The sequence below is a fragment of the Salmo salar genome, chromosome 05, assembly GCF_965601325.2.
Source record: "Salmo salar chromosome 05, fSalSal1, whole genome shotgun sequence".
Lineage (NCBI taxonomy): Eukaryota > Metazoa > Chordata > Actinopteri > Salmoniformes > Salmonidae > Salmo > Salmo salar.
Window position 1 is genome coordinate 88430076 of NC_138295.1, and position 24246 is coordinate 88454321.

Below are 24246 nucleotides of genomic sequence, written 5' to 3' on the forward strand. Positions count from 1 at the left end.
ATATATTATATATATTTTATATATATATTATATATATTTTATATATATATTATATATATTTTATATATTATATATATATATATATTTTATATATTATATATATATATATATTTTATATATTATATATATATATATATTTTATATATTATATAAATATATATTATATATATATATATATATATATTATTATATATATATTATTATTATATATATATATATATATTTTATATATTTATATATTTTTATTTTATATTTTATATATTTATATATTTATATATATATATATTTTATATATATATATATATTTTATATATTATATACTGCCGCAAAGTAGGTGGCGACAAGCACAAACAAAATGTGTGAACGCCATAATGCCGAAGAAGAAATGACACGCGACATCGGCTTACTTCTCCCTCTAGGCTTCCGTATTTCCAAACGTGTTTGAAACTCAAAGGGAAAAATCTATTATTTCCTGCCATCCTTTCTGATTTTTGACAAAATGTATAAGAAATAACTTTTTCTCTCGCTGCCTGTGTAAGTTCTCTCTTAGGTATGACTCTTGGGATGGAATTATCATGCTAGCGTAGCGTTATTTTACGAGTAGCCAGGCTGTAAGGCCCTGCTAGCTAGCGTTGTTAGCTACGCTAGCTGCCATGTAGCTAGCTAACGTTAAATTGCTACGTTTTTATACTAATTCAGTTTTTAGTGTTGTATGGTGTATTTTGCTTGTGCATTTTCTTAGGTAAATAAAACGCGGACAATGTAGGTGTTCAGCTGTGAACTAACCGGCTAGCATACACAGTGGCTAGCTAGCTAACGTTAGGAACCCTGCTATGGTGGGCTGTGTGCTAGTTTCCTCAAGTAATGGCATAACTTTTGGTTTTTCTAGCTAGTTTCGCGTATCCTGATTGTTCTAGCCAGATGTGTGTCTTGCACTGGTTGCTTTGTGACGGTTCTCTTCTCTGCATTTAACTTGGCTTAAATGATATGTCGCCGTCCAATTATGTTAATGGTCGATGATTATGAAACCCTGAATCACAGTGTGCGACTGGGAATGGACATTTTTATATCGCGCGCCGTAAAAAGTTCTCTATCTGGTTTACACAAATTATATTTTTAAATGTGTCAGTATATGTTTGCGTTAAATCGACCAATGGCCTGTGTGTGCTCGACATTAAATGTATTTTGTGGCATGACGTTGTTTTGACTAGTATCAGTCACAGTAGGGTACCAAGTTTAGCTCTGCTGGGTGCGGGCTGTTTCTTTTTGATTTGTGCAGCAGAACGACCAATCATGCTCAAGTATGCCAGCTATTACTCTTATGCCTATGGTGCATTTCCAATAGACTTTACCCCGGTGTTTGGACTGAAGTCATAAGACTTGTTTTTTCCACCTCTGAGGCCTGGCCCCAAAAAATCTAAAGGTCTTGGGCCGTGAACCTACTCAGACTTGGGGCCAGACCTGGGAAAGTTTGACTTGTTTTTCCCGAACATGGTTAACACACCTCACGAAGTAACTGTTCCAAGTCCTTAGCCTTAGTGATGGAAACACGTTCCTTATTAGTAATACACCAGGGTGTATGGACTGGAGTAACAACACTGCCGTATTGGAAAAGCCCATATCTGACTCTCTGTGGACTGATGCATATCAAAGAAAAGGATTAAAGGCACGGACAGAAAGCACGGGGTGGCACAATTCTATCCAGGCGGAGCGGTCGGTGGTTCTCGTGCACATGGAAGCCGCTCAGCCAGAGAATAGGATTCTGCTCTTATTTTTCAAGGGGTGCCGTTGTTCACCAATCACAGTAGAACATGTAGCCTGCGTGGTGATACATCAACACTTACGTCCAACGTCCAACAGCGGGATCAGCTAACTTGCCTGCTGGCAAACACTTGTCAGTTTAGAGTCACGTTTAACAATACCATTTTTTTCCCCCCCCTAATCCATTTTTGGATTTATCGTTTCTGTTGCGTGTAAATACTTTATGAATGCTTATGGCGTTATAGCGTTTCTTCATTCGTACGTCGATAATGTTTATTTCGTTGCTATGGTCAGTCTTTGGAACAGCTGCCGGAGACACTAGCCGCTTTGATTTCAGGGACAAGTGGTGTACTCAGAGGGGTACTAGGCCATATTCCGCTGTCCGAAAAGTGCTTAACTATGTCCATGGCTAATGTCATGCCCATCTTTATCAATGATGGTGTATGGTATGTCGAGATGTAGGCCTAATGATTGATGGGTTATTGCTAGATATTAAGTATCTACAGAAATTGGTTAATGCTGTGCCTTTCGGTTTTTTGTGGTTTGGGTATTCTGATGGTCTGAATACATGCCTGTTTCTGATATAGATTGGAGAGTTTCTGGCAAATACACGATTTCATTCCAGGGACGCAGAGAAGAAATACACTATATATACAAAAGTATGTGGATGCACCTTCAAATTAGTGGATTTTGTCATTTCAGCCACACCCGTTGCAGACAGGTGTATAAAATCGAGCACATGGCCGAGCAGCCGCACACGAACGTAAGATCACCATGCGCAATGCCAAGTGTCGGCTGGAGTGGCGTAAAGCTCGCTGCCATTGGACTCTGACGCAGTGGAAATGCTTCTCTGGCGCGATGAATCACGCTTCACCATCTGGCAGTCCGATGGACAAATCAGGGTTTGGCGGATGCCAGGAGAACCCTACCTGCCTCATTGCATAGTGCCAACTATAAAGTTTGGGGGAGGAGGAATAATGGTCTGGGGCTGTTTTTCATGGTTCGGGCTAGGTCTCTTAGTTCCAGTGAAGGGAAATCTTAACACTATAGCGTATAATTTCATTCTAGATTATTCTGTGTTTCCAACTTTGTGGAAACAATTTGGGGAAGGCCTTTTCCTGTTTCAGCATGACAATGACCCCGTGCACAAAGGGAGGTCCATACAGAAATGGTTTGTCGTGTGGAAGAACTTGACTGGTCTGCACAGAGCCCTGACCTCAACACCGTTGAACACCTTTGGGATGAATTGGAATGCAGACTGCGAGGCAATCCTAATTGCCCGACCTCACCAATGCTCTTGTGGCTGAATGCAAGCAATTCCCCGCAGCAATGTGCCAACGTCTAGTGGAAATCCTTCCCAGAAGACTGGAGGCTGTTATATCAGCGAAGGGGGGACCAACTCCATATTAATGCCTGTGGTTTTGGAATGACATGTTCGACGAGCAGGTGTCCACATACTTTTGGTCATGTAGTGTATATGTGACTTAACGAAGGAGAATATTGCATGAAACTTGTGAACTTTTTAACACTTGATTGAATTGAATAGTTGTAAAGTGAAGCCTGGAATTGTAGATTGGAAGCCTGCCATTATACTATGGTGAAGGCTCATACCTGATGCATTTAATGTATGCACAGCTGATTTGAGATGGAACAATCCGTGAAAGGGACATCCAGTTTAATGGTTGAACTTTGTCACTCCTGGAGACGACATACTAATCTTTCAGATGTTAGAATCTCCGACCTACCGTTGTTGCCTGTAGGCCTGTACATTTTTTTATGGTGTTTCCATTTTGTAGTGGCCTAAGTGTCGTATTGGGACCTTCAGATTTGTGCACAGCGTAATCCTTTCAGAACGTTTTCAGTTGCTGTTTTCATTCTCAAGGTGTCACCTGTTTTGGTGATGTTATAGTGGAATGGTCTGGAGAGCATTGGTGAGCTGGACACAGGACTGTTCTGCAATAATGCTATTATGTACCCCTCTGTCTACAGGTGCTGTTGTTTGTGCTGTTGTCGGAATGGCGGTGGTCATCCATTTACAGGGGCTCACAATCACTGCAGGTTCTGAGGACGTTCGCAATTTCTTCACTGGCCTCAAAATCCCAGATGGTGGGGTGCACATTATTGGTGGGGAGAGTGAGGAGGCTTTCATAATCTTTGCTTCCGATGAAGACGCGAGGCGGGCGATGACCCGTTCGGAGGGATCCATCAAAGGTTCTCCGGTTCGCTTACGGCTGAGCAGCAAGTCAGAAATGGAGGCTGTTCTCAAGCAAAGTATAAAACCTGAGGTGACCAAAAAGAGGCCGTATAAGGAAGGTTCCAGAAGACCGGAAAGAGAAGGCAGGAATGAGGAATCTAGAAGAAAAGAGCGCGTGGAGATGGGCAGTAGATCAGTGTCTTACAGTAACGTACGTAGTCACGCCCGAAAGCCTTCCTCACAGCCAAGCTGTCAAGATGACTTGTATTTGTTTTTGCAAGACATGCCTTTTACTACGACCGAAGAGGAAGTGAGAAAATTCTTTGACGGATTAGTGGTGGAGGACATTATTATGATGAGAAATGAACGCGGCCAACAAAATGGGAGAGGAATTGTCAAGTTCAAATCCAGACTGGATGCTAGAGAGGGTCTGAGAAGACATCGGCATTACATGGGAACGAGGTTTGTGAAAATCTATGCAAGCTCAGAAAAGCAGTGGGTTAAGGCAGGTGGTGGTACGGAACCTGCTAAAGACAGCAGTGATAAGTTTAGAAGAGGGCCTTCGTCAGCTCACACTGAGAGGTATCCTCCAGACCGTGCTAGGTCTTACTCACCAGTGGCCGACAGGTCTACAAAGTCCAATTCTCCTGCCAATGAGGAGTTCTGTGTCTTGGTGGAAAACCTTCCCTACTTAGTGGAGAAGAGGGACATAAAGGAGATCTTCCGTCATGCAGACCTCAAGTATGATCAGATCCTTCACCTCCTTGACAAGTATGGGTCAGAGACAAGGTCTGCATTCGTGCTGTTCAGAAGCCTGAGGGACTACGGTGCTGCCTTGACTCTTCACAAGCATATATTTCTGAAACGAATTGTGTACATCTCTCCTATCTCGAAAGAGAAAATGGTCGCCATGCTAGAATCTGGGGGAAATCTAATGGATGGTGCACCACCCTCTAAAAGGTCTTACAGCAGATCTCAGGAAAGGCTTCCAAGAGAGACCAAGAAGGATGTGTATGAATCTGATAAGATTTGCCTGTATGTGCGAAACCTGCCTTTAGACGTGCGCAAAGTTGAGATTGTGGACTTCTTCCTAGGCTTCAGGATCTCCGAGGAGACTGTTGTTTTGCTGCTTGACCATAAGGGCAATGGGCTTGGAGAGGCTTTTGTGATCTTTCAGACTGAGGAGGAGGCTATGAGGGCACAGTCTCTGAATGGGCAAGGGTTTCTTGGAACAAATGTCATCCTGAAATGCATTTCTCTGGCTCAGATGCGTGAATTTGGTGTTGGTGAACCTGCAGTGACAGAGCAACAGATGGAGAGAAGCTCAGAGAGGTACTTGGCCAGGAACAGTGAGGCGATGTCCCATCTGTACACTGATTACAGGGTCAACCCTGATATAGGCCATCTTCCTATGAACGACCTGCAGGTTCATATTGATGGAGGCAGCAGTCTGGGTCTGGATTCTCACATGATGGAAAACCCTGTTCTGCTTGATAACAGGGGCAATGGCTCTGCTCATAGACATGAAGGCTATGGACCTTCTGCACCGCAGCAGTTTGATGATCCAACAACCCTGACACTGGTTAATATTCCTTTTTCTATCAGAATTGAAGAAATCTATAACTTTTTCTATGGATATCGTGTCATTCCTGGATCGGTCTCATTGCAGTATGACAATGGAGGGCGTCCCAAAGGCTCAGCAACGATTATTTTTGAATCTCACTCGGAAGCGTTAATGGCAGTTGAGGAATTGAGTGGAAGACCAATAGGCAGCAAAAAAGTATCACTACTTCTTGTGTGAAATTTGTCCTCCGTATAGAACATAAAATAACCTTTTTGGGCTTTAAAATGTGACGTTTTAGGAAGAACAACTCGGACTGTATTTGGTTAGTTTGGTGGTTCCAACAGATGGCGACTGAACAATTTTTGATTTTAAAAATACTGTGTGTGTGTGTGTGTGTATAGCCTTCTACTCCATGTGTAACGGACAAACCTTTTGTCTGTTTTTTCCCCCTTAAAGAATAACAATTGTTTTTGTATTTTGCCCATCGCTTGCTTGCTATGTAGCCTGTTTCTGAAGCTTTTTCTTTTAGTGAAATTTGCCTGAAATTGTATTTTCTTTAACAGCTGGGTGAAGGTAGAACTTAAATTTGCAACTATTATTTGTTGAAATGTTTATTGCATTATATAGTGTAAAAGTTGTCCATTAAACTTAGTGGAAATTCTTTGATTAAAATGCATCATGTTATCGTCTTTGAAGATTGTCTAAGATGTTTTGTTGTATGATAAATACTGCATTGCCCATGGTCCTATATATATATTTTCCTGTGGTCAATCTGGTGGTCTTTGGGCTCAGAATGGCCTTGAATGCCATGTTATTTTGCTTTAGCTGGACACACACACACTCAAATGGTTAAGTATCTATATATGTTAGGTATTCCCCAACTCATACGTCAAGTTATGCAGGATTTAACACAAGCAAAGGGTGCAACTCTGTCTGCATTAACTCCCTTTTTATTTTATTCTGATGCAGATGTATACATTTTGGTCGTCAGGAGCAGTGAGAATAAAACGTTTAGAATGCAGGAGACTTTCACACTTAACTGAGAATCCGTGAATTGTACCTTGAAGTAATAACTGGGTGGCCGGTAGCCTAGCGGTTAGAGCGTTGGGCCAGTAATCAAAAGGTCACTGGTTCGAATACCTTGGAGAAGGGCCCTGAGAATAAGAATTGTCAAGAACTTCGGTTCATTCTGCTACCGCATGGCAAGCTTGGCCTCCCGAGTGGCGCAGCGGTCTAAGGAACTACATCTCAGTGCTTGAGGCATCACTACAGACACCAAGGTTTGAATCCAGGCTGTATCACACCCAGCCGTGATTGGAAGTCCCATGGGGCGGCGCATAATTGGACCAGCATCGTCCGGGTTTGGCCGGTGTAGGCCGTCATTGTAAATAAATATTTGTTCTTAACTGACTTGCCTAGTTAAAGGTTAAATATATATTTTTAAAAGCTGTACCGGAGCGCCAAGAAGGGCACCAAAAGGCTCCTGAACAGCTTCTACCCCCAAGCCATAAGACTGCTGAGAAACTCTTACGAACACTTTCTCACATAGCACATGCTGCTGTAACTATATCCTGATCGCCTAGTCTCTTTTACCCCTACCTACATGTACATATTACCTCAACTACCTCGTACCCCTGCACATTGACTCTGTAACGATACTCCTTGTATATATATACACTGCTCAAAAAAATAAAGGGTAACACTTAAACAACACATCCTAGATCTGAATGAAAGAAATAATCTTATTAAATACTTTTTTCTTTACATAGTTGAATGTGCTGACAACAAAATCACACAAAAATAATCAATGGAAATCCAATTTATCAACCCATGGAGGTCTGGATTTGGAGTCACACTCAAAATTAAAGTGGAAAACCACACTACAAGCTGATCCAACTTTGATGCAATGTCCTTAAAACAAGTCAAAATGAGGCTCAGTAGTGTGTGTGTGGCCTCCACGTGCCTGTATGACCTCCCTACAACGCCTGGGCATGCTCCTGATGAGGTGGCGGATGGTCTCCTGAGGGATCTCCTCCCAGACCTGGACTAAAGCATCCACCAACTCCTGGACAGTCTGTGGTGCAACGTGGCATTGGTGGATGGAGCGAGACATAATGTCCCAGATGTGCTCAATTGGATTCAGGTCTGGGGAACGGGCGGGCCAGTCCATAGCATCAGGTCATTTTGCAGGGCTCTGGCAGTGCTCCTCCTGCTCCTCCTTGCACAAAGGCGGAGGTAGCGGTCCTGCTGCTGGGTTGTTGCCCTCCTACTGCCTCCTCCACGTCTCCTGATGTACTGGCCTGTCTCCTGGTAGCTTCTCCATGCTCTGGACACTACGCTGACAGACACAGCAAACCTTCTTGCCACAGCTCGCATTGATGTGCCATCCTGGATGAGCTGCACTACCTGAGCCACTTGTGTGGGTTGTAGACTCCGTTTCATGCTACAACTAGAGTGAAAGCACCGCCAGCATTCAAAAGTGACCAAAACATCAGCCAGGAAGAGGAAGCATAGGTACTGAGGAGTGGTCTGTGGTCACCACCTGCTGAACCACTGATTTATTGGGGGTGTCTTGCTTATTGCCTATAATTTCCACCTGTTGTCTATTCCATTTGCACAACAGCATGTGAAATGTATTGTCAATCAGTGTTGCTTCCTAAGTAGACAGTTTGATTTCACAGAAGTGTGATTGACTTGGAGTTACATTGTGTTGTTTAAGTGTTCCCTTTATTTTTTTGAGCAGTATATATATATATATATATATATATATATATATAGGCTCATTATTTTATTGCGTTACTATTTACTATATTATTTATTTACATATTACCTCAACTACCTCGTACCCATGCACATTGACTCGGTAACGATACTCCTTATATATATATATATATATATATACACTGCTCAAAAAAATAAAGGGAACACTTAAACAACACAATGTAACTCCAAGTCAATCACACTTATGTGAAATCAAACTGTCCACTTAGGAAGCAACACTGATTGACAATACATTTCACATGCTGTTGTGCAAATGGAATAGACAACAGGTGGAAATTATAGGCAATTAGCAAGACACCCCCAATAAAGGAGTGGTTCTGCAGGTGCGGACCACAGACCCCTTCTCAGTTCCTATGCCTCCTGGCTGATGTTTTGGTCACTTTTGAATGCTGGCCGTGCTTTCACTCTAGTGGTAGCATGAGACGGAGTCTACAACCCACACAAGTGGCTCAGGTAGTGCAGCTCATCCAGGATGGCACATCAATGCGAGCTGTGGCAAGAAGGTTTGCTGTGTCTGTCAGCGTAGTGTCCAGAGCATGGAGGCGCTACCAGGAGACAGGCCAGTACATCAGGAGACGTGGAGGAGGCCGTAGGAGGGCAACAACCCAGCAGCAGGACCGCTACCTTCGCCTTTGTGCAAGGAGGAGCAGGAGAAGCACTGCCAGAGCCCTGCAAAATGACCTCCAGCAGGCCACAAATGTGCATGTGTCTGCTCAAACGGTCAGAAACAGACTCCATGAGGGTGGTATGAGGGCCCGACACCCACAGGTGGGGGTTGTGCTTACAGCCCAACACCGTGCAGGACGTTTGGCATTTGCCAGAGAATACCAAGATTGGCAAATTCGCCACTGGCGCCCTGTGCTCTTCACAGATGAAAGCAGGTTCACACTGAGCACGTGACAGACGTGACAGAGTCTGGAGACGCCGTGGAGAACGTTCTGCTGCCTGCAACATCCTCCAGCATGACCGGTTTGGCGGTGGGTCAGTCATGGTGTGGGGTGGCATTTCTTTGGGGGGCCGCACAGCCCTCCATGTGCTCGCCAGAGGTAGCCTGACTGCCATTAGGTACTGAGATGAGATCCTCAGACCCCTTGTGAGACCATATGCTGGTGCGGTTGGCCCTGGGTTCCTCCTAATGCTAGACCTCATGTGGCTGGAGTGTTTCAGGAGTTCCTGCAAGAGGAAGGCATTGACGCTATGGACTGGCCCGCCCGTTCCCCAGACCTGAATCCAATTGAGCACATCTGGGACATTATGTCTCGCTCCATCCACCAACGCCATGTTGCACCACAGACTGTCCAGGAGTTGGCGGATGCTTTAGTCCAGGTCTGGGAGGAGATCCCTCAGGAGACCATCCGCCACCTCAGGAGCATGCCCAGGCGTTGTAGGGAGGTCATACAGGCACGTGGAGGCCACACACACTACTGAGCCTCATTTTCACTTGTTTTAAGGACATTACATCAAAGTTGGATCAGCCTGTAGTGTGGTTTTCCACTTTAATTTTGAGTGTGACTCCAAATCCAGACCTCCATGGGTTGATAAATTGGATTTCCATTGATTATTTTTGTGTGATTTTGTTGTCAGCACATTCAACTATGTAAAGATAAGTATTTAATAAGATTATTTCTTTCATTCAGATCTAGGATGTGTTGTTTAAGTGTTCCCTTTATTTTTTTGAGCAGTATATATATATATATATATATTTAGCCTCTGTATTTTATTGCGTTACTATTTACTTTTTTGTGCTAATCCCCCTTACTTTTTAACTGCGTTGTTGGGAAAGGAATCGTAAGTAAGCTTTTCACGATAAAGTCTACACCTATTGTATTCGGCGCATGTGATAAATACAATTTCGATTTTTGGTATATGTGGTATATGTGACAATTTGTTTTATTTTTTAAATCAAATGACTTGATATAAAGTCACCAAAAACACAAACTTTTACAGATGCACAATCGAGAGCATCCTGTCGGGCTGTATCACCGCCTGGTACGGCAGCTGCTCCGCCCATAACCGGAAGGCTCTCCAGAGGGTAGTGAGGTCTGCACAACGCATCACCAGGTGCAAACTACCTGCCCAGGCCACCTACAGCACTCGATGTCACAGGAAGGCCAAAAAGATCATCAAGGACATCAACCACCCGAGCCACTGCCTGTTCACCCCGCTATCATCCAGAAGGCGAGGTCAGTACAGGTGCATCAAAGCTGGGACCGAGAGACTGAAAAACAGCTTCTATCTCAAGGCCATCAGACTGTTAAACAGCCATCACTAACATTGAGTGGCTGCTGCCAACATACTGACTCAACTCCACCCACTTTAATAATTGAAAAATTTATGTAATCAATTTATCACTAGCCACTTTATATCATATAATGTTTACTTACCCTACATTACTGATCTCTTATGTATATACTGTACGCTAAACCATCTACTGCATCTTGCCATCCTGATGTAATGTATCACTAGCCACTTTATATCATATAATGTTTACTTACCCTACATTGCTCATCTCATATGTATATACTGTACTCTAAACCATCTACTGCATCTTGCCTATGCCGTTCGGCCATCACTCATTTATATATTTTTATGTACATATTCGTATTCATTCCTTTACACTTGTGTGTATAAGGTAGTTGTTGTGAAATTGTTAGGTTATATTACTTGTTAGATATTACTGCATGGTCGGAACTAGAAGCACAAGCATTTTGCTACACTTGCATTAACACCTGCTAACCATGTGTATGTGACAAATACATTTGATTTGATTTGAATATGATAGAGAATACATTTTAGGTGAATGAAAGGGGCATGCTGACAATGCATTGAATTCAGTGGTCATTTGTTGGGCTACAATAGTTAGTCATGTATTTGTTACCATAATTTGGCTGATATATATTTAGGATCATTTGGCAGTTTTGTGTGTTTTATATTACAGTAAATGTGGGTTACATTAAGATATTAAACAAAAAGTATAAATGAATAAGGGCCTTGTCATTAATATCAGCCATGATATGCCAATGCAAAACAATAAGGCCTAGAGTATTTTGTTTTAGTGAAGGATTCTACACTGAATTAAACTGTTATATGTCAACATAACACACAATAAAGGGGGAGAGAACTATTTGTTGCTTTATGTCTTGACATTTTTCTGAGTTGTTTCTCAGTGGAACTGTAAAAGTGATTGATTATCCAAAAGAATTGATTCTCTTTTCTGTCTAGTCGGACAATAGAATTAGCCAACATTTAAAAGTCATAGGCCTACTTCCTGTTCTCTGATCTCTGTTTTACCTAGAAATATTTGCTCTTGGGGTTCCATAGTGCCGGAATGTATTCTATGTTCAGTAGGCTATGTTCAGTAGGGCCTACATTCTATTATGGAATGGAAATGGATTTATGCAGTTCCATTGGATCTTAGTGATTCTGATGACATGTGGCAGCAGGCTGTTTTGAGCAGTGGGCCGCCAGACAGCAGGCTGGGAGAGTGGTCAGCCCTGCAGCAATGGGCTGCTCCACACGCTGCTGGCCTTTGCAGCAGTTGGCTAATCAGTATTGACAATCTGCAGTCTTCTTCGGACAGAGCTCTTTCTCTAGCTCTCTGATGCTGTACCTTAGTGAAGTCAGGGCTACTAGGACCTAATACAGTAGGGTGATAGTTAAACAGTAGGTATTCATTTTGGTGTTGGTGTTGAGGTAGAGACTTTGTGTGTGCCATATGGAGCCCTGATCCAAAGTGGTGCCCAATAAAGCAAGTAGGGTGCCATTTTGAATTTGGACACAGCCTGTCTCTTCTAAATGCCTCTGTCACTATTGAAGTGATGACTTCCTCGTAATAATGACAGTTAAAACACTAAGAAAGAGTAGCATCTATCCTTTAGCTAATGCCCATTAGCTTACTGTTATCAGATCATGATAGAATTCATTAGTAGCGCTCAAGTTCAACAGAAATTCATGATCAGTTATGGGCAGCTCTGGCAAGGATTTTTATTATTTTACCTTTATTTAACCAGGCAAGTCAGTTAAGAACAAACTCTTATTTACAATGACAGCCTAGGAACAGTGGGTTAACTTCCTTGTTCAGGGGCAGAACGACAGATTTTTACCTTGTCAGCTTGGGGATTCGATCTAGCAACCTTTCAGGTGACTAGGTCAACGCTCTAACCACTAGGCTACCTGCTGCCCCAACCACTACCCACTAGGCTACCTACCTGCCGCTTTAATACTGTCAGTGTGAAGCAAGCCTGTATGAATGATCTTTATTCCACAGTCAATAAACAGCATAATGACAATGTTATCTCCTATAGGTGCCATTATAGTGTCTGACTTTGGTTGTGTCTAAAATGGCACCCTGTTCCCTATATTGCTTTACTGTTGCACTATATAGAGAATAGTGTGCTAAATAGCACTATATAGAGGATAGGGTGCTAAAGCACTATATATAGAATAGTGTGCTAAATAGCACTATATAGAGAATAGGGTGCTAAAGCACCATATAGGGAATAGAGGGCCATTTTGGACTCCTCCACGTAGCAGTGTTAACAGTCTGGTGTGTTTCTATTCCCTCAGCATACAAAGAGAAGATGAAGGAGCTGTCTGTTTTCTCCCTCATCTGCTCCTGCTTCTATCCAGAGGCACGCAACAAGCTGGTCGTCTGTGAGTTCGAAGGTAAGAACCAGGTCACACGAGAGGTAAGAACCAATCAGGATAGGAAAGTTACTACAGATATTGCAGGAGTTAACTCTTGAAATTAGACATGTCTGTCGTAAGGACAACTTGGTTGCTGATTATCTCCCAAGGGTGGGCAGTTAATACGTTTTGCATTTAGCCAGTTTGTTGCCCTGGCTCACAATTTGTTTTGAGTATTGTCTTGGTTGAGCTCGTTCCAAGGGACGAGAGTTATAGAAGCGTACGTGAGTTTTTCAAAAACACGTGAGTTTTAGGAAACTATAAGAAAAAAAAAAGAGGAAAAATAAGATTGTAAAATAAAAATAAATAAAATAATATGTTCCAGTTTATATATATGTATATATATATATATATATATATATATATATATATATATATATATATATATATATATATATATATATATATATATATATATATAATACCAGTCAGAAGTTTGACACACCTACTCATTCAAGGGTTTTTCAACAGGACAATGACCCAACACACCTCCAGGTAACCTCAAAGGCAAAGGGTCTCTACTTTGAAGAATCTTAAATATAAAATATATTTAGATTTATTTAACACTTTTGTGGTTACTACATGATTCAATGTGTTATTTCATAATTTTGATGTCTTCACTATTATTCTACAATGTAGAAAAGAGTAAAAATAAAGAAAAACCCTGGAATGAATGGGTGTGTCCAAACCTTTGACTGGTACTGAATAGATGGTACTGTACTGGTACTGTATATATGGTACTGTACTGGTACTGTATAGATGGAAATGTACTGGTACTGTATAGATGGAAATGTACTGGTACTGTATAGATGGAAATGTACTGGTACTGTATAGATGGAAATGTATAGATGGTACTGTACTGGTACTGTATAGATGGTACTGTACTGGTACTGTATAGATGGCACTGTACTGGTACTGTATAGATGGAAATGTACTGGTACTGTATAGATGGTAATGTATAGATGGTACTGTATAGATGGTACTGTATAGATGGTACTGTACTGGTACTGTATAGATGGTACTGTATAGATGGTACTGTACTGGTACTGTATAGATGGTAGTGTATAGATGGTACTGTGCTGGTACTGTATAGATGGTACTGTACTGGTACTGTATAGATGGTACTGTACTGGTACTGTATAGATGGTACTGTATAGATGGTACTGTGCTGGTACTGTATAGATGGTACTGTATAGATGGTACTGTGCTGGTACTGTATAGATGGTACTGTATAGATGGTACTGTGCTGGTACTGTATAGATGGTACTGTATAGATGGTACTGTACTGGTACTGTATAGATGGTACTGTACTGGTACTGTTTTTCGAGAACCATTTATGGTTAAATAACATCTTGTTTCTATGTAATATCGACTCATTGTTCCATATAAAACATTTACGAGGTGAAAAGTTGTGTTTATACAACAAAGCCCAGCACATTAAAGCCTGCTTGTGAAAATCTGCCAGTTTCACAGGAAGTTTACCCACAATATATGAACATTGTAGTAAAAAATGAAGCCCTCCGAACTTCTGAAAAACAAAATGAGGTATAATATTCCAGAAACTATGAGGATTTTTTATGTATCTTTTAATCCAGTTGACCTTTGATATCTGATTAAAGAGAGTGAAATCTAAGACATTTAGACCCTCATCACGAACCCTGTTGGTGATAACATCTCTTTTTATCTTATGTGGCTTGTTTTTCTATCTAAGGTACAGCAAGTGGATTTGGGAATGGCAATAGATGAAAAAAGATAGGATGCATGAGGATGCACGAGATAGCCCCTCAGCTTTGGATTAAAGCACCCTTCCTTGAAGACTTAAATCCCTCCCTAACCATGAGGATAATTTTTTTTTACAGATTCAGTTACAGGGTTCCAATTAAGATCATTCATAGCCTTAAGATTTTTGGTGATCTTTACACTGAGGTAGGTTACAGTATCTTTTTCAGAGATGTTACAATCTGCTGGACTGACAGCTCCTTTCAAAACAAACATCTCACATTTGGAAAGATTTAATGCCAAACCTGAGATTTTGGAGAACTGCTACACGATATCCAATGCTAATCTAGCTTGAGACACATTTTTCAAAAAAAAGTGAGGTGTCACCCGCCAGTTGGGATATCTTGATCTCTCTGGCCTGGAATATAATGCCTTCAAATGGACTTTTATGAAGTAATGAGCATAACATTTGAGATACTAACAATTCCTTTGTAAATGTTAAACCTTGAGGATGTTCCATGACAGAGTTTGATACAGCTATTCAAATCAAATCAAATCAAATTTATTTATATAGCCCTTCGTACATCAGCTGATATCTCAAAGTGCTGTACAGAAACCCAGCCTAAAACCCCAAACAGCAAGCAATGCATGTGAAAGATGCACGGTGGCTAGGAAAAACTCCCTAGGAAAAACTCCCTAGAAAGGCCAAAACCTAGGAAGAAACCTAGAGAGGAACCAGGCTATGAGGGGTGGCCAGTCCTCTTCTGGCTGTGCCGGGTGGAGATTATAACAGAACATGGTCAAGATGTTAAAATGTTCATAAATGACCAGCATGGTCAAATAATAATAATCATAGTAGTTGTCGAGGGTGCAACAAGCACGTCCGGTGAACAGGTCAGGGTTCCATAGCCACAGGCAGAAGAGTTGAAACTGGAGCAGCAGCAAGGCCAGGTGGACTGGGGACAGCAAGGAGTCATCATGCCAGGTAGTCCTGAGGCATGGTCCTAGGGCTCAGGTCCTCCGAGAGAAAGACAGAAAGAGAGAATTAGAGAGAGCATATTTAAATTCACACAGGACACCGGATAAGACAAGAGAAATACTCCAGATATAACAGACTAACCCTAGCCCCCCGGCACATAAACTACTGCAGCATATATACTGGAGGCTGAGACAGGAGGGATCAGAAGACACTGTGGCCCCATCCGATGATACCCCCGGACAGGGCCAAACAGGCAGGATATAACCCCACCCACTTTGCCAAAGCACAGCCCCCACACCACTAGAGGGATGTCTCCAACCACCAACTTACCATCCTGAGACAAGGCCGAGTATAGCCCACAAAGATCTCCGCCACGGCACAACCCAAGGGGGGCGCCAACCCAGACAGGAAGATCACGTCAGTGACTCAACCCACTCAAGTGATGCACCCCTCCCATGGACGGCATGGAAGAACACCAGTAAGCCAGTGACTCAGCCCCCGTAATAGGGTTAGAGGCAGTGGATCCCAGTGGAGAGTGGGGAACCGCCAGGCAGAGACAGCAAGGGCGGTTCGTTTCTCCAGTGCCTTTCCGTTCACCTTCACACTCCTGGGCCAGACTACTGTTAGGGTTGAACTGGCTATTTGTATGCATAACTTATATAATATACCGGGGAAGCTATGCTCCAATATTAAGTATCATTAACATGGTGAACCCCGACGATCTGGTATATAGAACGTCTACGCTGAGCATTTAATCAGCCAATTGGACTTCGCTTTCGGGGAACGGTCTGCTTTACAAATTGTCCGGACTACTAAAAACAGGTAAGCAGACACCTATTGTTATAATAACTAAAGATCTGCATGTTGGCTTTAACCAAATTACTTTTGTGAAGCACCTGTTCGATGTAAGTGAACAAAATATGAATTATTATGAGTAGATTAGAAATATTGTAGAGTCATTATTGTGACATGCAAACTCATGGTGAATGTGTTGTTATTACCTGGGTAACTTTGAGTATTGTTCTACCGGCAAGATCCGTGACACTATAGGTCACGATTAGGACCGGAGAAAATACTGAAATCTCCGGCTGGGATCGTAACAGGGTAAGACCCGGAGATACAGGGACTAATTGAATAATGAAATCTCCGGCTGGGATCTTAACTTATAGGGTACGACCCGGAGATAAAAAAATAGAAATTGAAATCTCCGGCTGGGATCGTAACATACAGGGTGCGACCCGGAGAAATAAAATAGAAAATACTGAGACCTCCGGCTGGGATCGTCACTTGGAGGGTGCGACCCGGGGGTAAAATGAATAATTGAAATAACTTAAAGGCCAGTAAAAGGACTGGAGGAATATTTTAGATAGGACGATAATTGTGGCTATTGGTAAGGCACGTACTGCAGGCGTGCCTTGGGTTGTAACGTATATGTTTTGAATGGTGGGGTAATGTGATTTTGATATTCTAAGGGTATGGTTAAGTTTGTAGAAGTATATGTTTTAATTGATGGGTTATCGTGGGCACTGCTGGGGATTTATCAATTGATTTATGTTCAATGGTTGATGGTACGCAGGCACCACGTTTGAATAAGGGGGGCTAAAACGGGTTGATTTATCAATTAATTTGCTGTTTTAATGTTTAAATGTTTGATGGTGTAGAATGGTTTGATTTATTGATTTTGTTGATATCTGGTATTTGTCAAGTGTACGAACACCAAGTTTAGATAGGTGGGCTAGAATCGGGGTGATTTATCAATTATTTTTGTGTTGGTCGTAAAATAAATACGGGGATAATACAGTAAAAAAAAACAACAACATGAATACCAGTGAAGAAGCGGAGAGAGTATTAAAGGCTCTTAAATCCACGCTTGAAATCAATGGAGGGAAGGAATGGAAGAGACGAGGAGAGAAACTCTATATGGATAGAGGATGGTTGGGTGTTGTCCCCTGATGGCGTTCCCACAGATGGTGAGCCAGGTAGATTACTGGGAGCATTGAAGCGGAAATGGAAGAAAGCGGGAGAACCCAGAGAAGGTAAAATTATGGAAGCAATGGAGAAAGCCAGACAGAAGGAGAGAATAGGACTGACAATGATAGAGAAACTTAGGAAATGGGGAAAGAAAAACAAAGTAACGAGGAGGACAGGATTTAGCCACTTTATTAAAAAAGTGGATAGAAACAAAGGGAGATATAATGATGAGAACGTGGAGTCGAGAGCGTGTAAGTGGTGCTGCACAACCCAGAGCCCCCAGTAGACTCGTTTACCATAACCAAAGTCCGGATAGGAATAGACAAAAGAAAGGGGGAGATGGATGCTTTAACTGTCACAAACCGGGTCATTTTGCTAGAGAATGTGAGGTTCTGTGTAAACACTGCAATAAAATAGATCGAAACTGCAAAAAGAGTGAATCGGTTGAGATAGAGCAACTAACAGTAACTGTCGGGGTAACAGAGTACCTGATAACAAACCTAGGAGAAATAGCGGGGAGGAGCGGTGTTTTAACTGCGATAGGACGGGACATCTCGCCAGAAACTGTAATACACCCTGTAAACATTGTGACTGAGTTGGACATAACCACCGAAATTGCAGCTCTAAGTAATAGCATTGGTGGTTCAGTGGTAGAATTCTCGCCTGCCACGCGGGAGGCCCGGGTTCGGATTCCAGCCCATGCACCATGGGACTAAAATGTTAGAAGATATGTTTTGCCTGGAGAGATACGTTTGTTTAAAATATAAATGTAACGTTTTGATAGCTTGATTAGTTTAAATTGAAAGGCTAATTCATTAGAAAATAATAGCGAGGGAATTTTGATATGATATGTTGTCTGTTGCTGGAACTGACATACAGAGAAAGAGTTGAATGATGTTATTTTTATAAGTATGGCGATTTACATGTTACTTTTAAAGTCTTGGATATTTCATAAGTGTAAAGCTGAAAGAGAAGAGGAAGTTGTGAAGTTTGGGTTTTAATCTTACTATAGAGGTAAGGCAGAACGTTGGTTGAGTAGTGGGTTATATTTTTGCTTACGGGTAAAACAAAAGATGAGAAGAGAATTGGTTATGTGCGCTGAGCTATGCTTGGGCTATGTTTGGCTGGAAGGCAGCATTTGGTGATGTGAAGCTGGTTATTGATTCTTGGTTTGAATGTTTAGGTAACACCAGTGAATTAGAAAAGGAAGTTTATGTATTTAAACATTATACTCTGTTTCCATTACGTGGAACAATGTCAGGACAGTACAGTGAATTGCAGGTTGAGTTAATTTTATATTTACAGGGACGGTGCACATTAAACACAGTTGTGTCTAATGGCAGGGTATTCCTAGCAAACAGAATGGGCCGGTTTGCAGACAAACTGAAGGGGTTTTAAGGTTTTAAGCAATCTTGGGTCAAATTAGTCAAATAGTACGTTAAAATATGGGGTTTCATAGATTGAAGTACAGTATTGTATCCAAGGTTAGCGCATGTTCAATTAAGTTTAAAACTAATGATTGGGGGGAGTACAATGGAATTATAAGCATTTTTAGGTTTTGTTTGTAGTTAACTTTTGGGTTTCTGAATCGGTGTAGTATGAGGAAATGCTGACAAAGTGGTTATTTTATGGAAAAAGGAGCGCTTAGCTCTTTTGAGAAAAATTCCTAGGGACAGGATATCTTAAAGGGGTATACACACATGGCATTTTGAAGTTTTGTTTTCTGAGTTTTAATTAAACACGTGAAATTCTTTTAATAGGGAATGTTCTGGGAAATTGAGATACAAAATGTAGATAAAGTTACTAGCTTCATTTGTCTAATATAGTAAGAAACACGGTTCTGAAAAGGGGGTATGATTTTTGACCCCACTGGTGACTTTTCCTTTTGTGGTCTGATCAGCCGCAATGAAAAGCCATTTGGATGGTGAATTTAAGGTCATTTGTGATACTGACTTTAAGGAAATTTGGAGAACTGATAATTATGATGGAGTTAAAGTTCTTGGACACAAGTGATAATTTGAACTAATGAAAAGACAGAATGACAACAAGGGTATAATACATTTTCTTAGTGGAGTAGTTCAGATTAATAAGCAAGAGTACTTTTTACATTATCTAGATTAGTTTATTTTCCTTTAGGAAGTCAGCTGTGGTTGTATTTAGTGGAAGAGATTTAACACAACAAGACTGTGGAATTAATATAATAGTAATATTATATTGTGTTGTTAATTAAGGTTAATAATGGTAAACTTAAGTCAACAGGACAGGGAAATATGACATCTGTAGGTGATCCAGGATTATTGAGGGTATCGAGATAAATTTAAGTAGCTATGTAATAAGACAATGAGACATTTAGTACCCCCTGCACTGCTGAGACCTTGATGGGTTGGAAGTAGAAGGAGGAGAGCATAAGCAAGGAAGAGAAGATAAATGTGAAACAGAAGAATTAGATAACGGTTAGTGAGTGTCGACCAGCATAGTTAAATTATAAACGGGTGAGGACAGAAATAACACTGGAGAGACAGAAAAGACATAAGAATAGAAGATAGAAGGATAATTTAGTTAGGTTCATTTAGTTAGTCTCTCCATGTATTAATATCCTATCGGCTCCATAAGCATGTATTATAGTTTTGATTTTAAGTTATGTTTGGTAAAATTCGCTAGGAAAAGATATGATAATTTAGTTGAAAGTAGTTGTTAAATCTTAAAGAAGATAAGACACTTGATAGAGAAATGCACAGGGTAGCTAAGGATGAATGCCCCAGGGAGAATTGGACATGTGGAAAATGAAAGGGGGCAATCCTACAAGAGAAGGGCTGACATAAGGTATTTACTAACCTTACCAAAGACATTGTTAAGAAATGCAGCAAAATTGATACATGGCTTGAGCCATGTATAAATAGGGGGAGTATGGTAGAGCAGGCGATAGAACAGGATAGGATGCTACTAGAACAAAAACATTTTTTGTAGAATGTCCATTCCAACATTTGGAAATGGACTTATTGAACTATTCCGAATTGAGGGGAAGAAGGGGTGTTTAAAAATAACAGATAAGTATAGCAAATGGGTAGAAGCGTTCCCAACTTACTTGGTGGACATGATTATGGTAGCTAGAATATTAGGACAAGATATAATCCCTAGTGTTGATACTGGGATCTATCTCTTTAAATGATGGATGACATTTTAGCTAATCAGGTAGAGCCTATAGAATGCCAGAGTTAGGGAGAATAGAGATGCCAGAACAGGTAGACATAGAAGTTAAAGATATACTAGCAGAGCACATGAGAAGACTGTTTGTTAACCAAACCCATATGTCCAAGATTTTGTGTCCAACAGGTGAATTACAGGAGAAGGTGATTCACTCAATCCAACTAGGAGACTGGGTGTGGATCCAGTCCCTGAGGAGAAAAAACTGGAAGCAGTCCCGTTGGGAAGGCCCATACCAGGTGCTGTTAAACCATTGCCTTTGCCATTAGGAAAGCTGAGAGAGTCACTTGGGTCCACGTTATCCACTGCAAGAAGGTATGTACACATATGAGCACTGATGATCACACACAGAGTTAGGAGAAGAACCGAGAACCAATAAGGTCCGGGGGTTACCTCCTTAACGAAGATTCCCTATCCCGACCGTTCATCACTGTGTGTGCTCCTAGAGGTGTGAGTATGGGGTGGTACCTAGCAGAGAGACTAAGGGCAGGAGAGGGTTGACGGTTTTTGGGAAGAGTAGAAACTCTGAGCTGCATCATAATCTAATCTTTCTGATATATTCAGATCCACCACATACGGGTACTAATCATACGATACCGTTGTCATTGAGAAGAAGTAAAAGATAAACTATATAATACACTGATGAGTGACGTACAGAATAAGGAATCAAAGAAGATCAAGATGTAGAATTTAAGGTAAACATTAAACAATTTCCTGGGGAAGCAGACAACTGTACAGGAATATGGGTTGGCCAGATTGAAGTACTCAGCCAACCCACCTCGGTTCACCTAAATTCCTGATGAGCACCAGTGTGATAGATACAAGAATGGCACCGAGAATTAAGATGATTTTAATGGCTGAAAGTAATCGTTAATCTGACTGACTTAGGTTTGAACGCACAGGAGAAAATGTGTAACCTCATAGCACCTATAACTGATGAAGGGTGGGCTAGTACCAGCAAAGGACGGATACGACAGGAATTACCACAAAGGGTGGTTAGGAACTTGCGCCCTGGGGTTATTGGTCCAACCAGTTCGAATTAACTATCAGAGACCTGTTATAGGAGGCTAAAGAAGGTACAGGAGGAGTTTTGACCAGGATGGGAGTAGCTTTGTCTAGATGGATGCTATTGGCATCCTCAGGGAAGTTCCAGATGAATACAAAGCTATGAATCAAATATGTGAAGGCTTTAACACTACATTAATTTGGTGGGTGACAATAAATAAAAATGTGGATTGGATTAATGACATCTTTTATAATCAACAGATTCATGAATGAAACCGGGGATGCAGTAAAGAGGTTCTCTGACCAATTATCCGCCACCCCCCTCATGACCTGGTAAAATAGACTGACTCTCGATAGGTTACGGGCAAAGAGGATGGTGTAGGTAGAATGATTAGGTTCATTGCTGTACGTACATTTCTAATAACACAGCTCATGTTTGGGAAATGGAAAAGTGTTGCAAGAACTGTATTATGGGCTGCTTTCACCTGTATGAGTGTGTTTGGGTTGTGTGGTTGTTGTTTGGTCCCGTGTGCGAGAGGTTTAATCACCAGAACTCTAGAGAGATGGATAACGGAGCAGATGGTGAGATACGGACCAAGTCAAAGTTCAGACCAATGAGACGACAAGTACCTACCGCCGAGCCTGGTAGAGGATTCATTCAAATATGAGGAGCACATGTTAGATGAGACCATCTATTGGATGCATGAATTAGTTTGAATTTGTGTGAAATTTCTGAATCCAATAAAAATAGATGTGTTATAATGTATGTGAAATATCTAGCAAAATGGGTGGATTGTAATGGAAATGATATGATTTTAAGCCCTATTGAGACTTGACAAGCTATCTGCTGAGATGAAGGGTGATGCAGGGGTAGACGAGGGAAATTGGATGAATTTCTTTTTTTGGCAAGTACACATCTATGGTGGATACTGGAATGCTGACCCTAGTACTGGTGTTCCTATTATTGATATGTTGTACTGCCTGTATAATCCCTTGCTTAAGAAAGTCTCTTACAGAAGTTGTCAGAGCAACCGGAATGATGCCTTTGATGGAATTGTCCCCGGAGAAATCCAGCTCTGGGCCTAAGATGGATCTGTCAGAGGACGATCCTTGTTTTACTGTTGAGGAAGTGGTTGAATAAAGCGTATGCACAATAAATTCATATGTATTGAATGTAGTGGCAGGTGGATGAGAAGGTTTTAAGTTCTGGGACAAAGAGTCTGTCCCACACATGTTAGGTGTAGCCACTGTCGCAAAAAGGTTGTCTTTTTATACGTGTTGAATAATATGTTATGAATTTGTCGTGTATACTATTTGTCTTTCCTGATGTGAGGGCTTGAAGTTCCTGGGTGACTGGTAGTCAACCTAGTACAAGTGAGGTGTAGCCGGAAGGATGTGAGGGTTTAAAAAAAAATCATCTAATCATTAAAAATGGAAATATACAAATTGTGTTGAGTGACACCCTAGGGGGTGTCAAAAGGGGGACTCTTAAATTTCCCTGAAATTTCTTATTGGAGTATGTTCACACCCCAAGGGGTGTGAAAAGGGGGATTGTTAGGGTTGAACTGGCTATTTGTATGCATAACTTATATAATATACCGGGGAAGCTATGCTACAATATTAAGTATATAAACTACGAGTAAATCAACTGTTGAAGACAAGAAGAACTACAACCGGCAACAGGAAGTGCGTCACAACGCTGGGATCAGCCTGCACGCCGACGACAGGAGGAGCAAGTTTAAACCACGCTCCTCCTCCCTCTGACAGGCCAGCATTGAGCGGGAACTAACTCTGTCAGAGAATAAAAGAGAGAACAAAGGAGGTGTTGTTCTCTTCTCTGTTTTGCCCTGCGAGGTAAAACAGCGAGACCGTATATACGAACAACCCATTTACCACACACGTGTTTGCATTAATTAAAGTACAGCTAAATCAGAAGTTACTATGTGCTGACTATTTTGTTCTGATACCAGAAACGAACTGTCGCAACATTAACACTACACTCAATCATAGCACCTACTGAAGAGATGAGTCTTCAATAAAGACTTAAAGGTTGAGACCAAGTCTGCGTCTCTCACATGGGTAGGCAGACCATTCCATAAAAATTGAGCTCTATAGGAGAAAGCCCTGCCTCCAGCTGTTTGCTTAGAAATTCTAGGGACAATTAGGAGGCCTGCGTCTTGTGACCGTAGCGTACGTACAGGTATGTACGGCAGGACCAAATCGTAAAGATAGGTAGGAGCAAGCCCATGTAATGCTTTGTAGGTTAGCAGTAGAACCTTGAAATCAGCCCTTGCCTTAACAGGAAGGCAGTGTAGAGAGGCTAGCACTGGAGTAATATGATGTTTTTTGGGGGTTCTAGTCAAGATTCTAGCAGACGTGTTT

General features: G+C 41.4%; 1 protein-coding gene and 1 long non-coding RNA gene across 3 annotated transcripts; both read left to right on the forward strand.

Annotated features, from left to right (window-relative positions):
• Positions 1-363: 363 nt before the first annotated feature.
• On the forward strand, positions 364-6214 carry LOC106596745 (RNA-binding protein 12B). 2 transcript variants are annotated; one of them, XM_045719235.2, is made up of 2 exons: positions 364-534; positions 3751-6214. In XM_045719235.2, the coding sequence occupies exon 2, from the start codon at positions 3777-3779 to the stop codon at positions 5754-5756; it is 1980 nt and encodes a 659-aa protein (XP_045575191.2). In that variant the 5' UTR covers positions 364-534; positions 3751-3776; the 3' UTR covers positions 5757-6214. The 2 variants fall into 2 exon arrangements, with proteins under 2 accessions (XP_045575191.2, XP_082832018.1); XM_082975892.1 differs by having other exon boundaries at positions 380-550.
• Positions 6215-15374: 9160 nt separating this feature from the next.
• Positions 15375-23799, forward strand: LOC145879600 (uncharacterized). Its single transcript, XR_014392446.1, has 2 exons — positions 15375-16506; positions 20989-23799. It is a non-coding gene; the product is annotated as an uncharacterized LOC145879600 (long non-coding RNA).
• Positions 23800-24246: the final 447 nt, after the last annotated feature.

Excerpts from the sequence above, each read along its gene's own strand:
- LOC106596745 (XM_045719235.2), top strand. The coding sequence starts at position 3,777 with ATGGCGGTGGTCATCCATTTACAGGGGCTCACAATCACTGCAGGTTCT.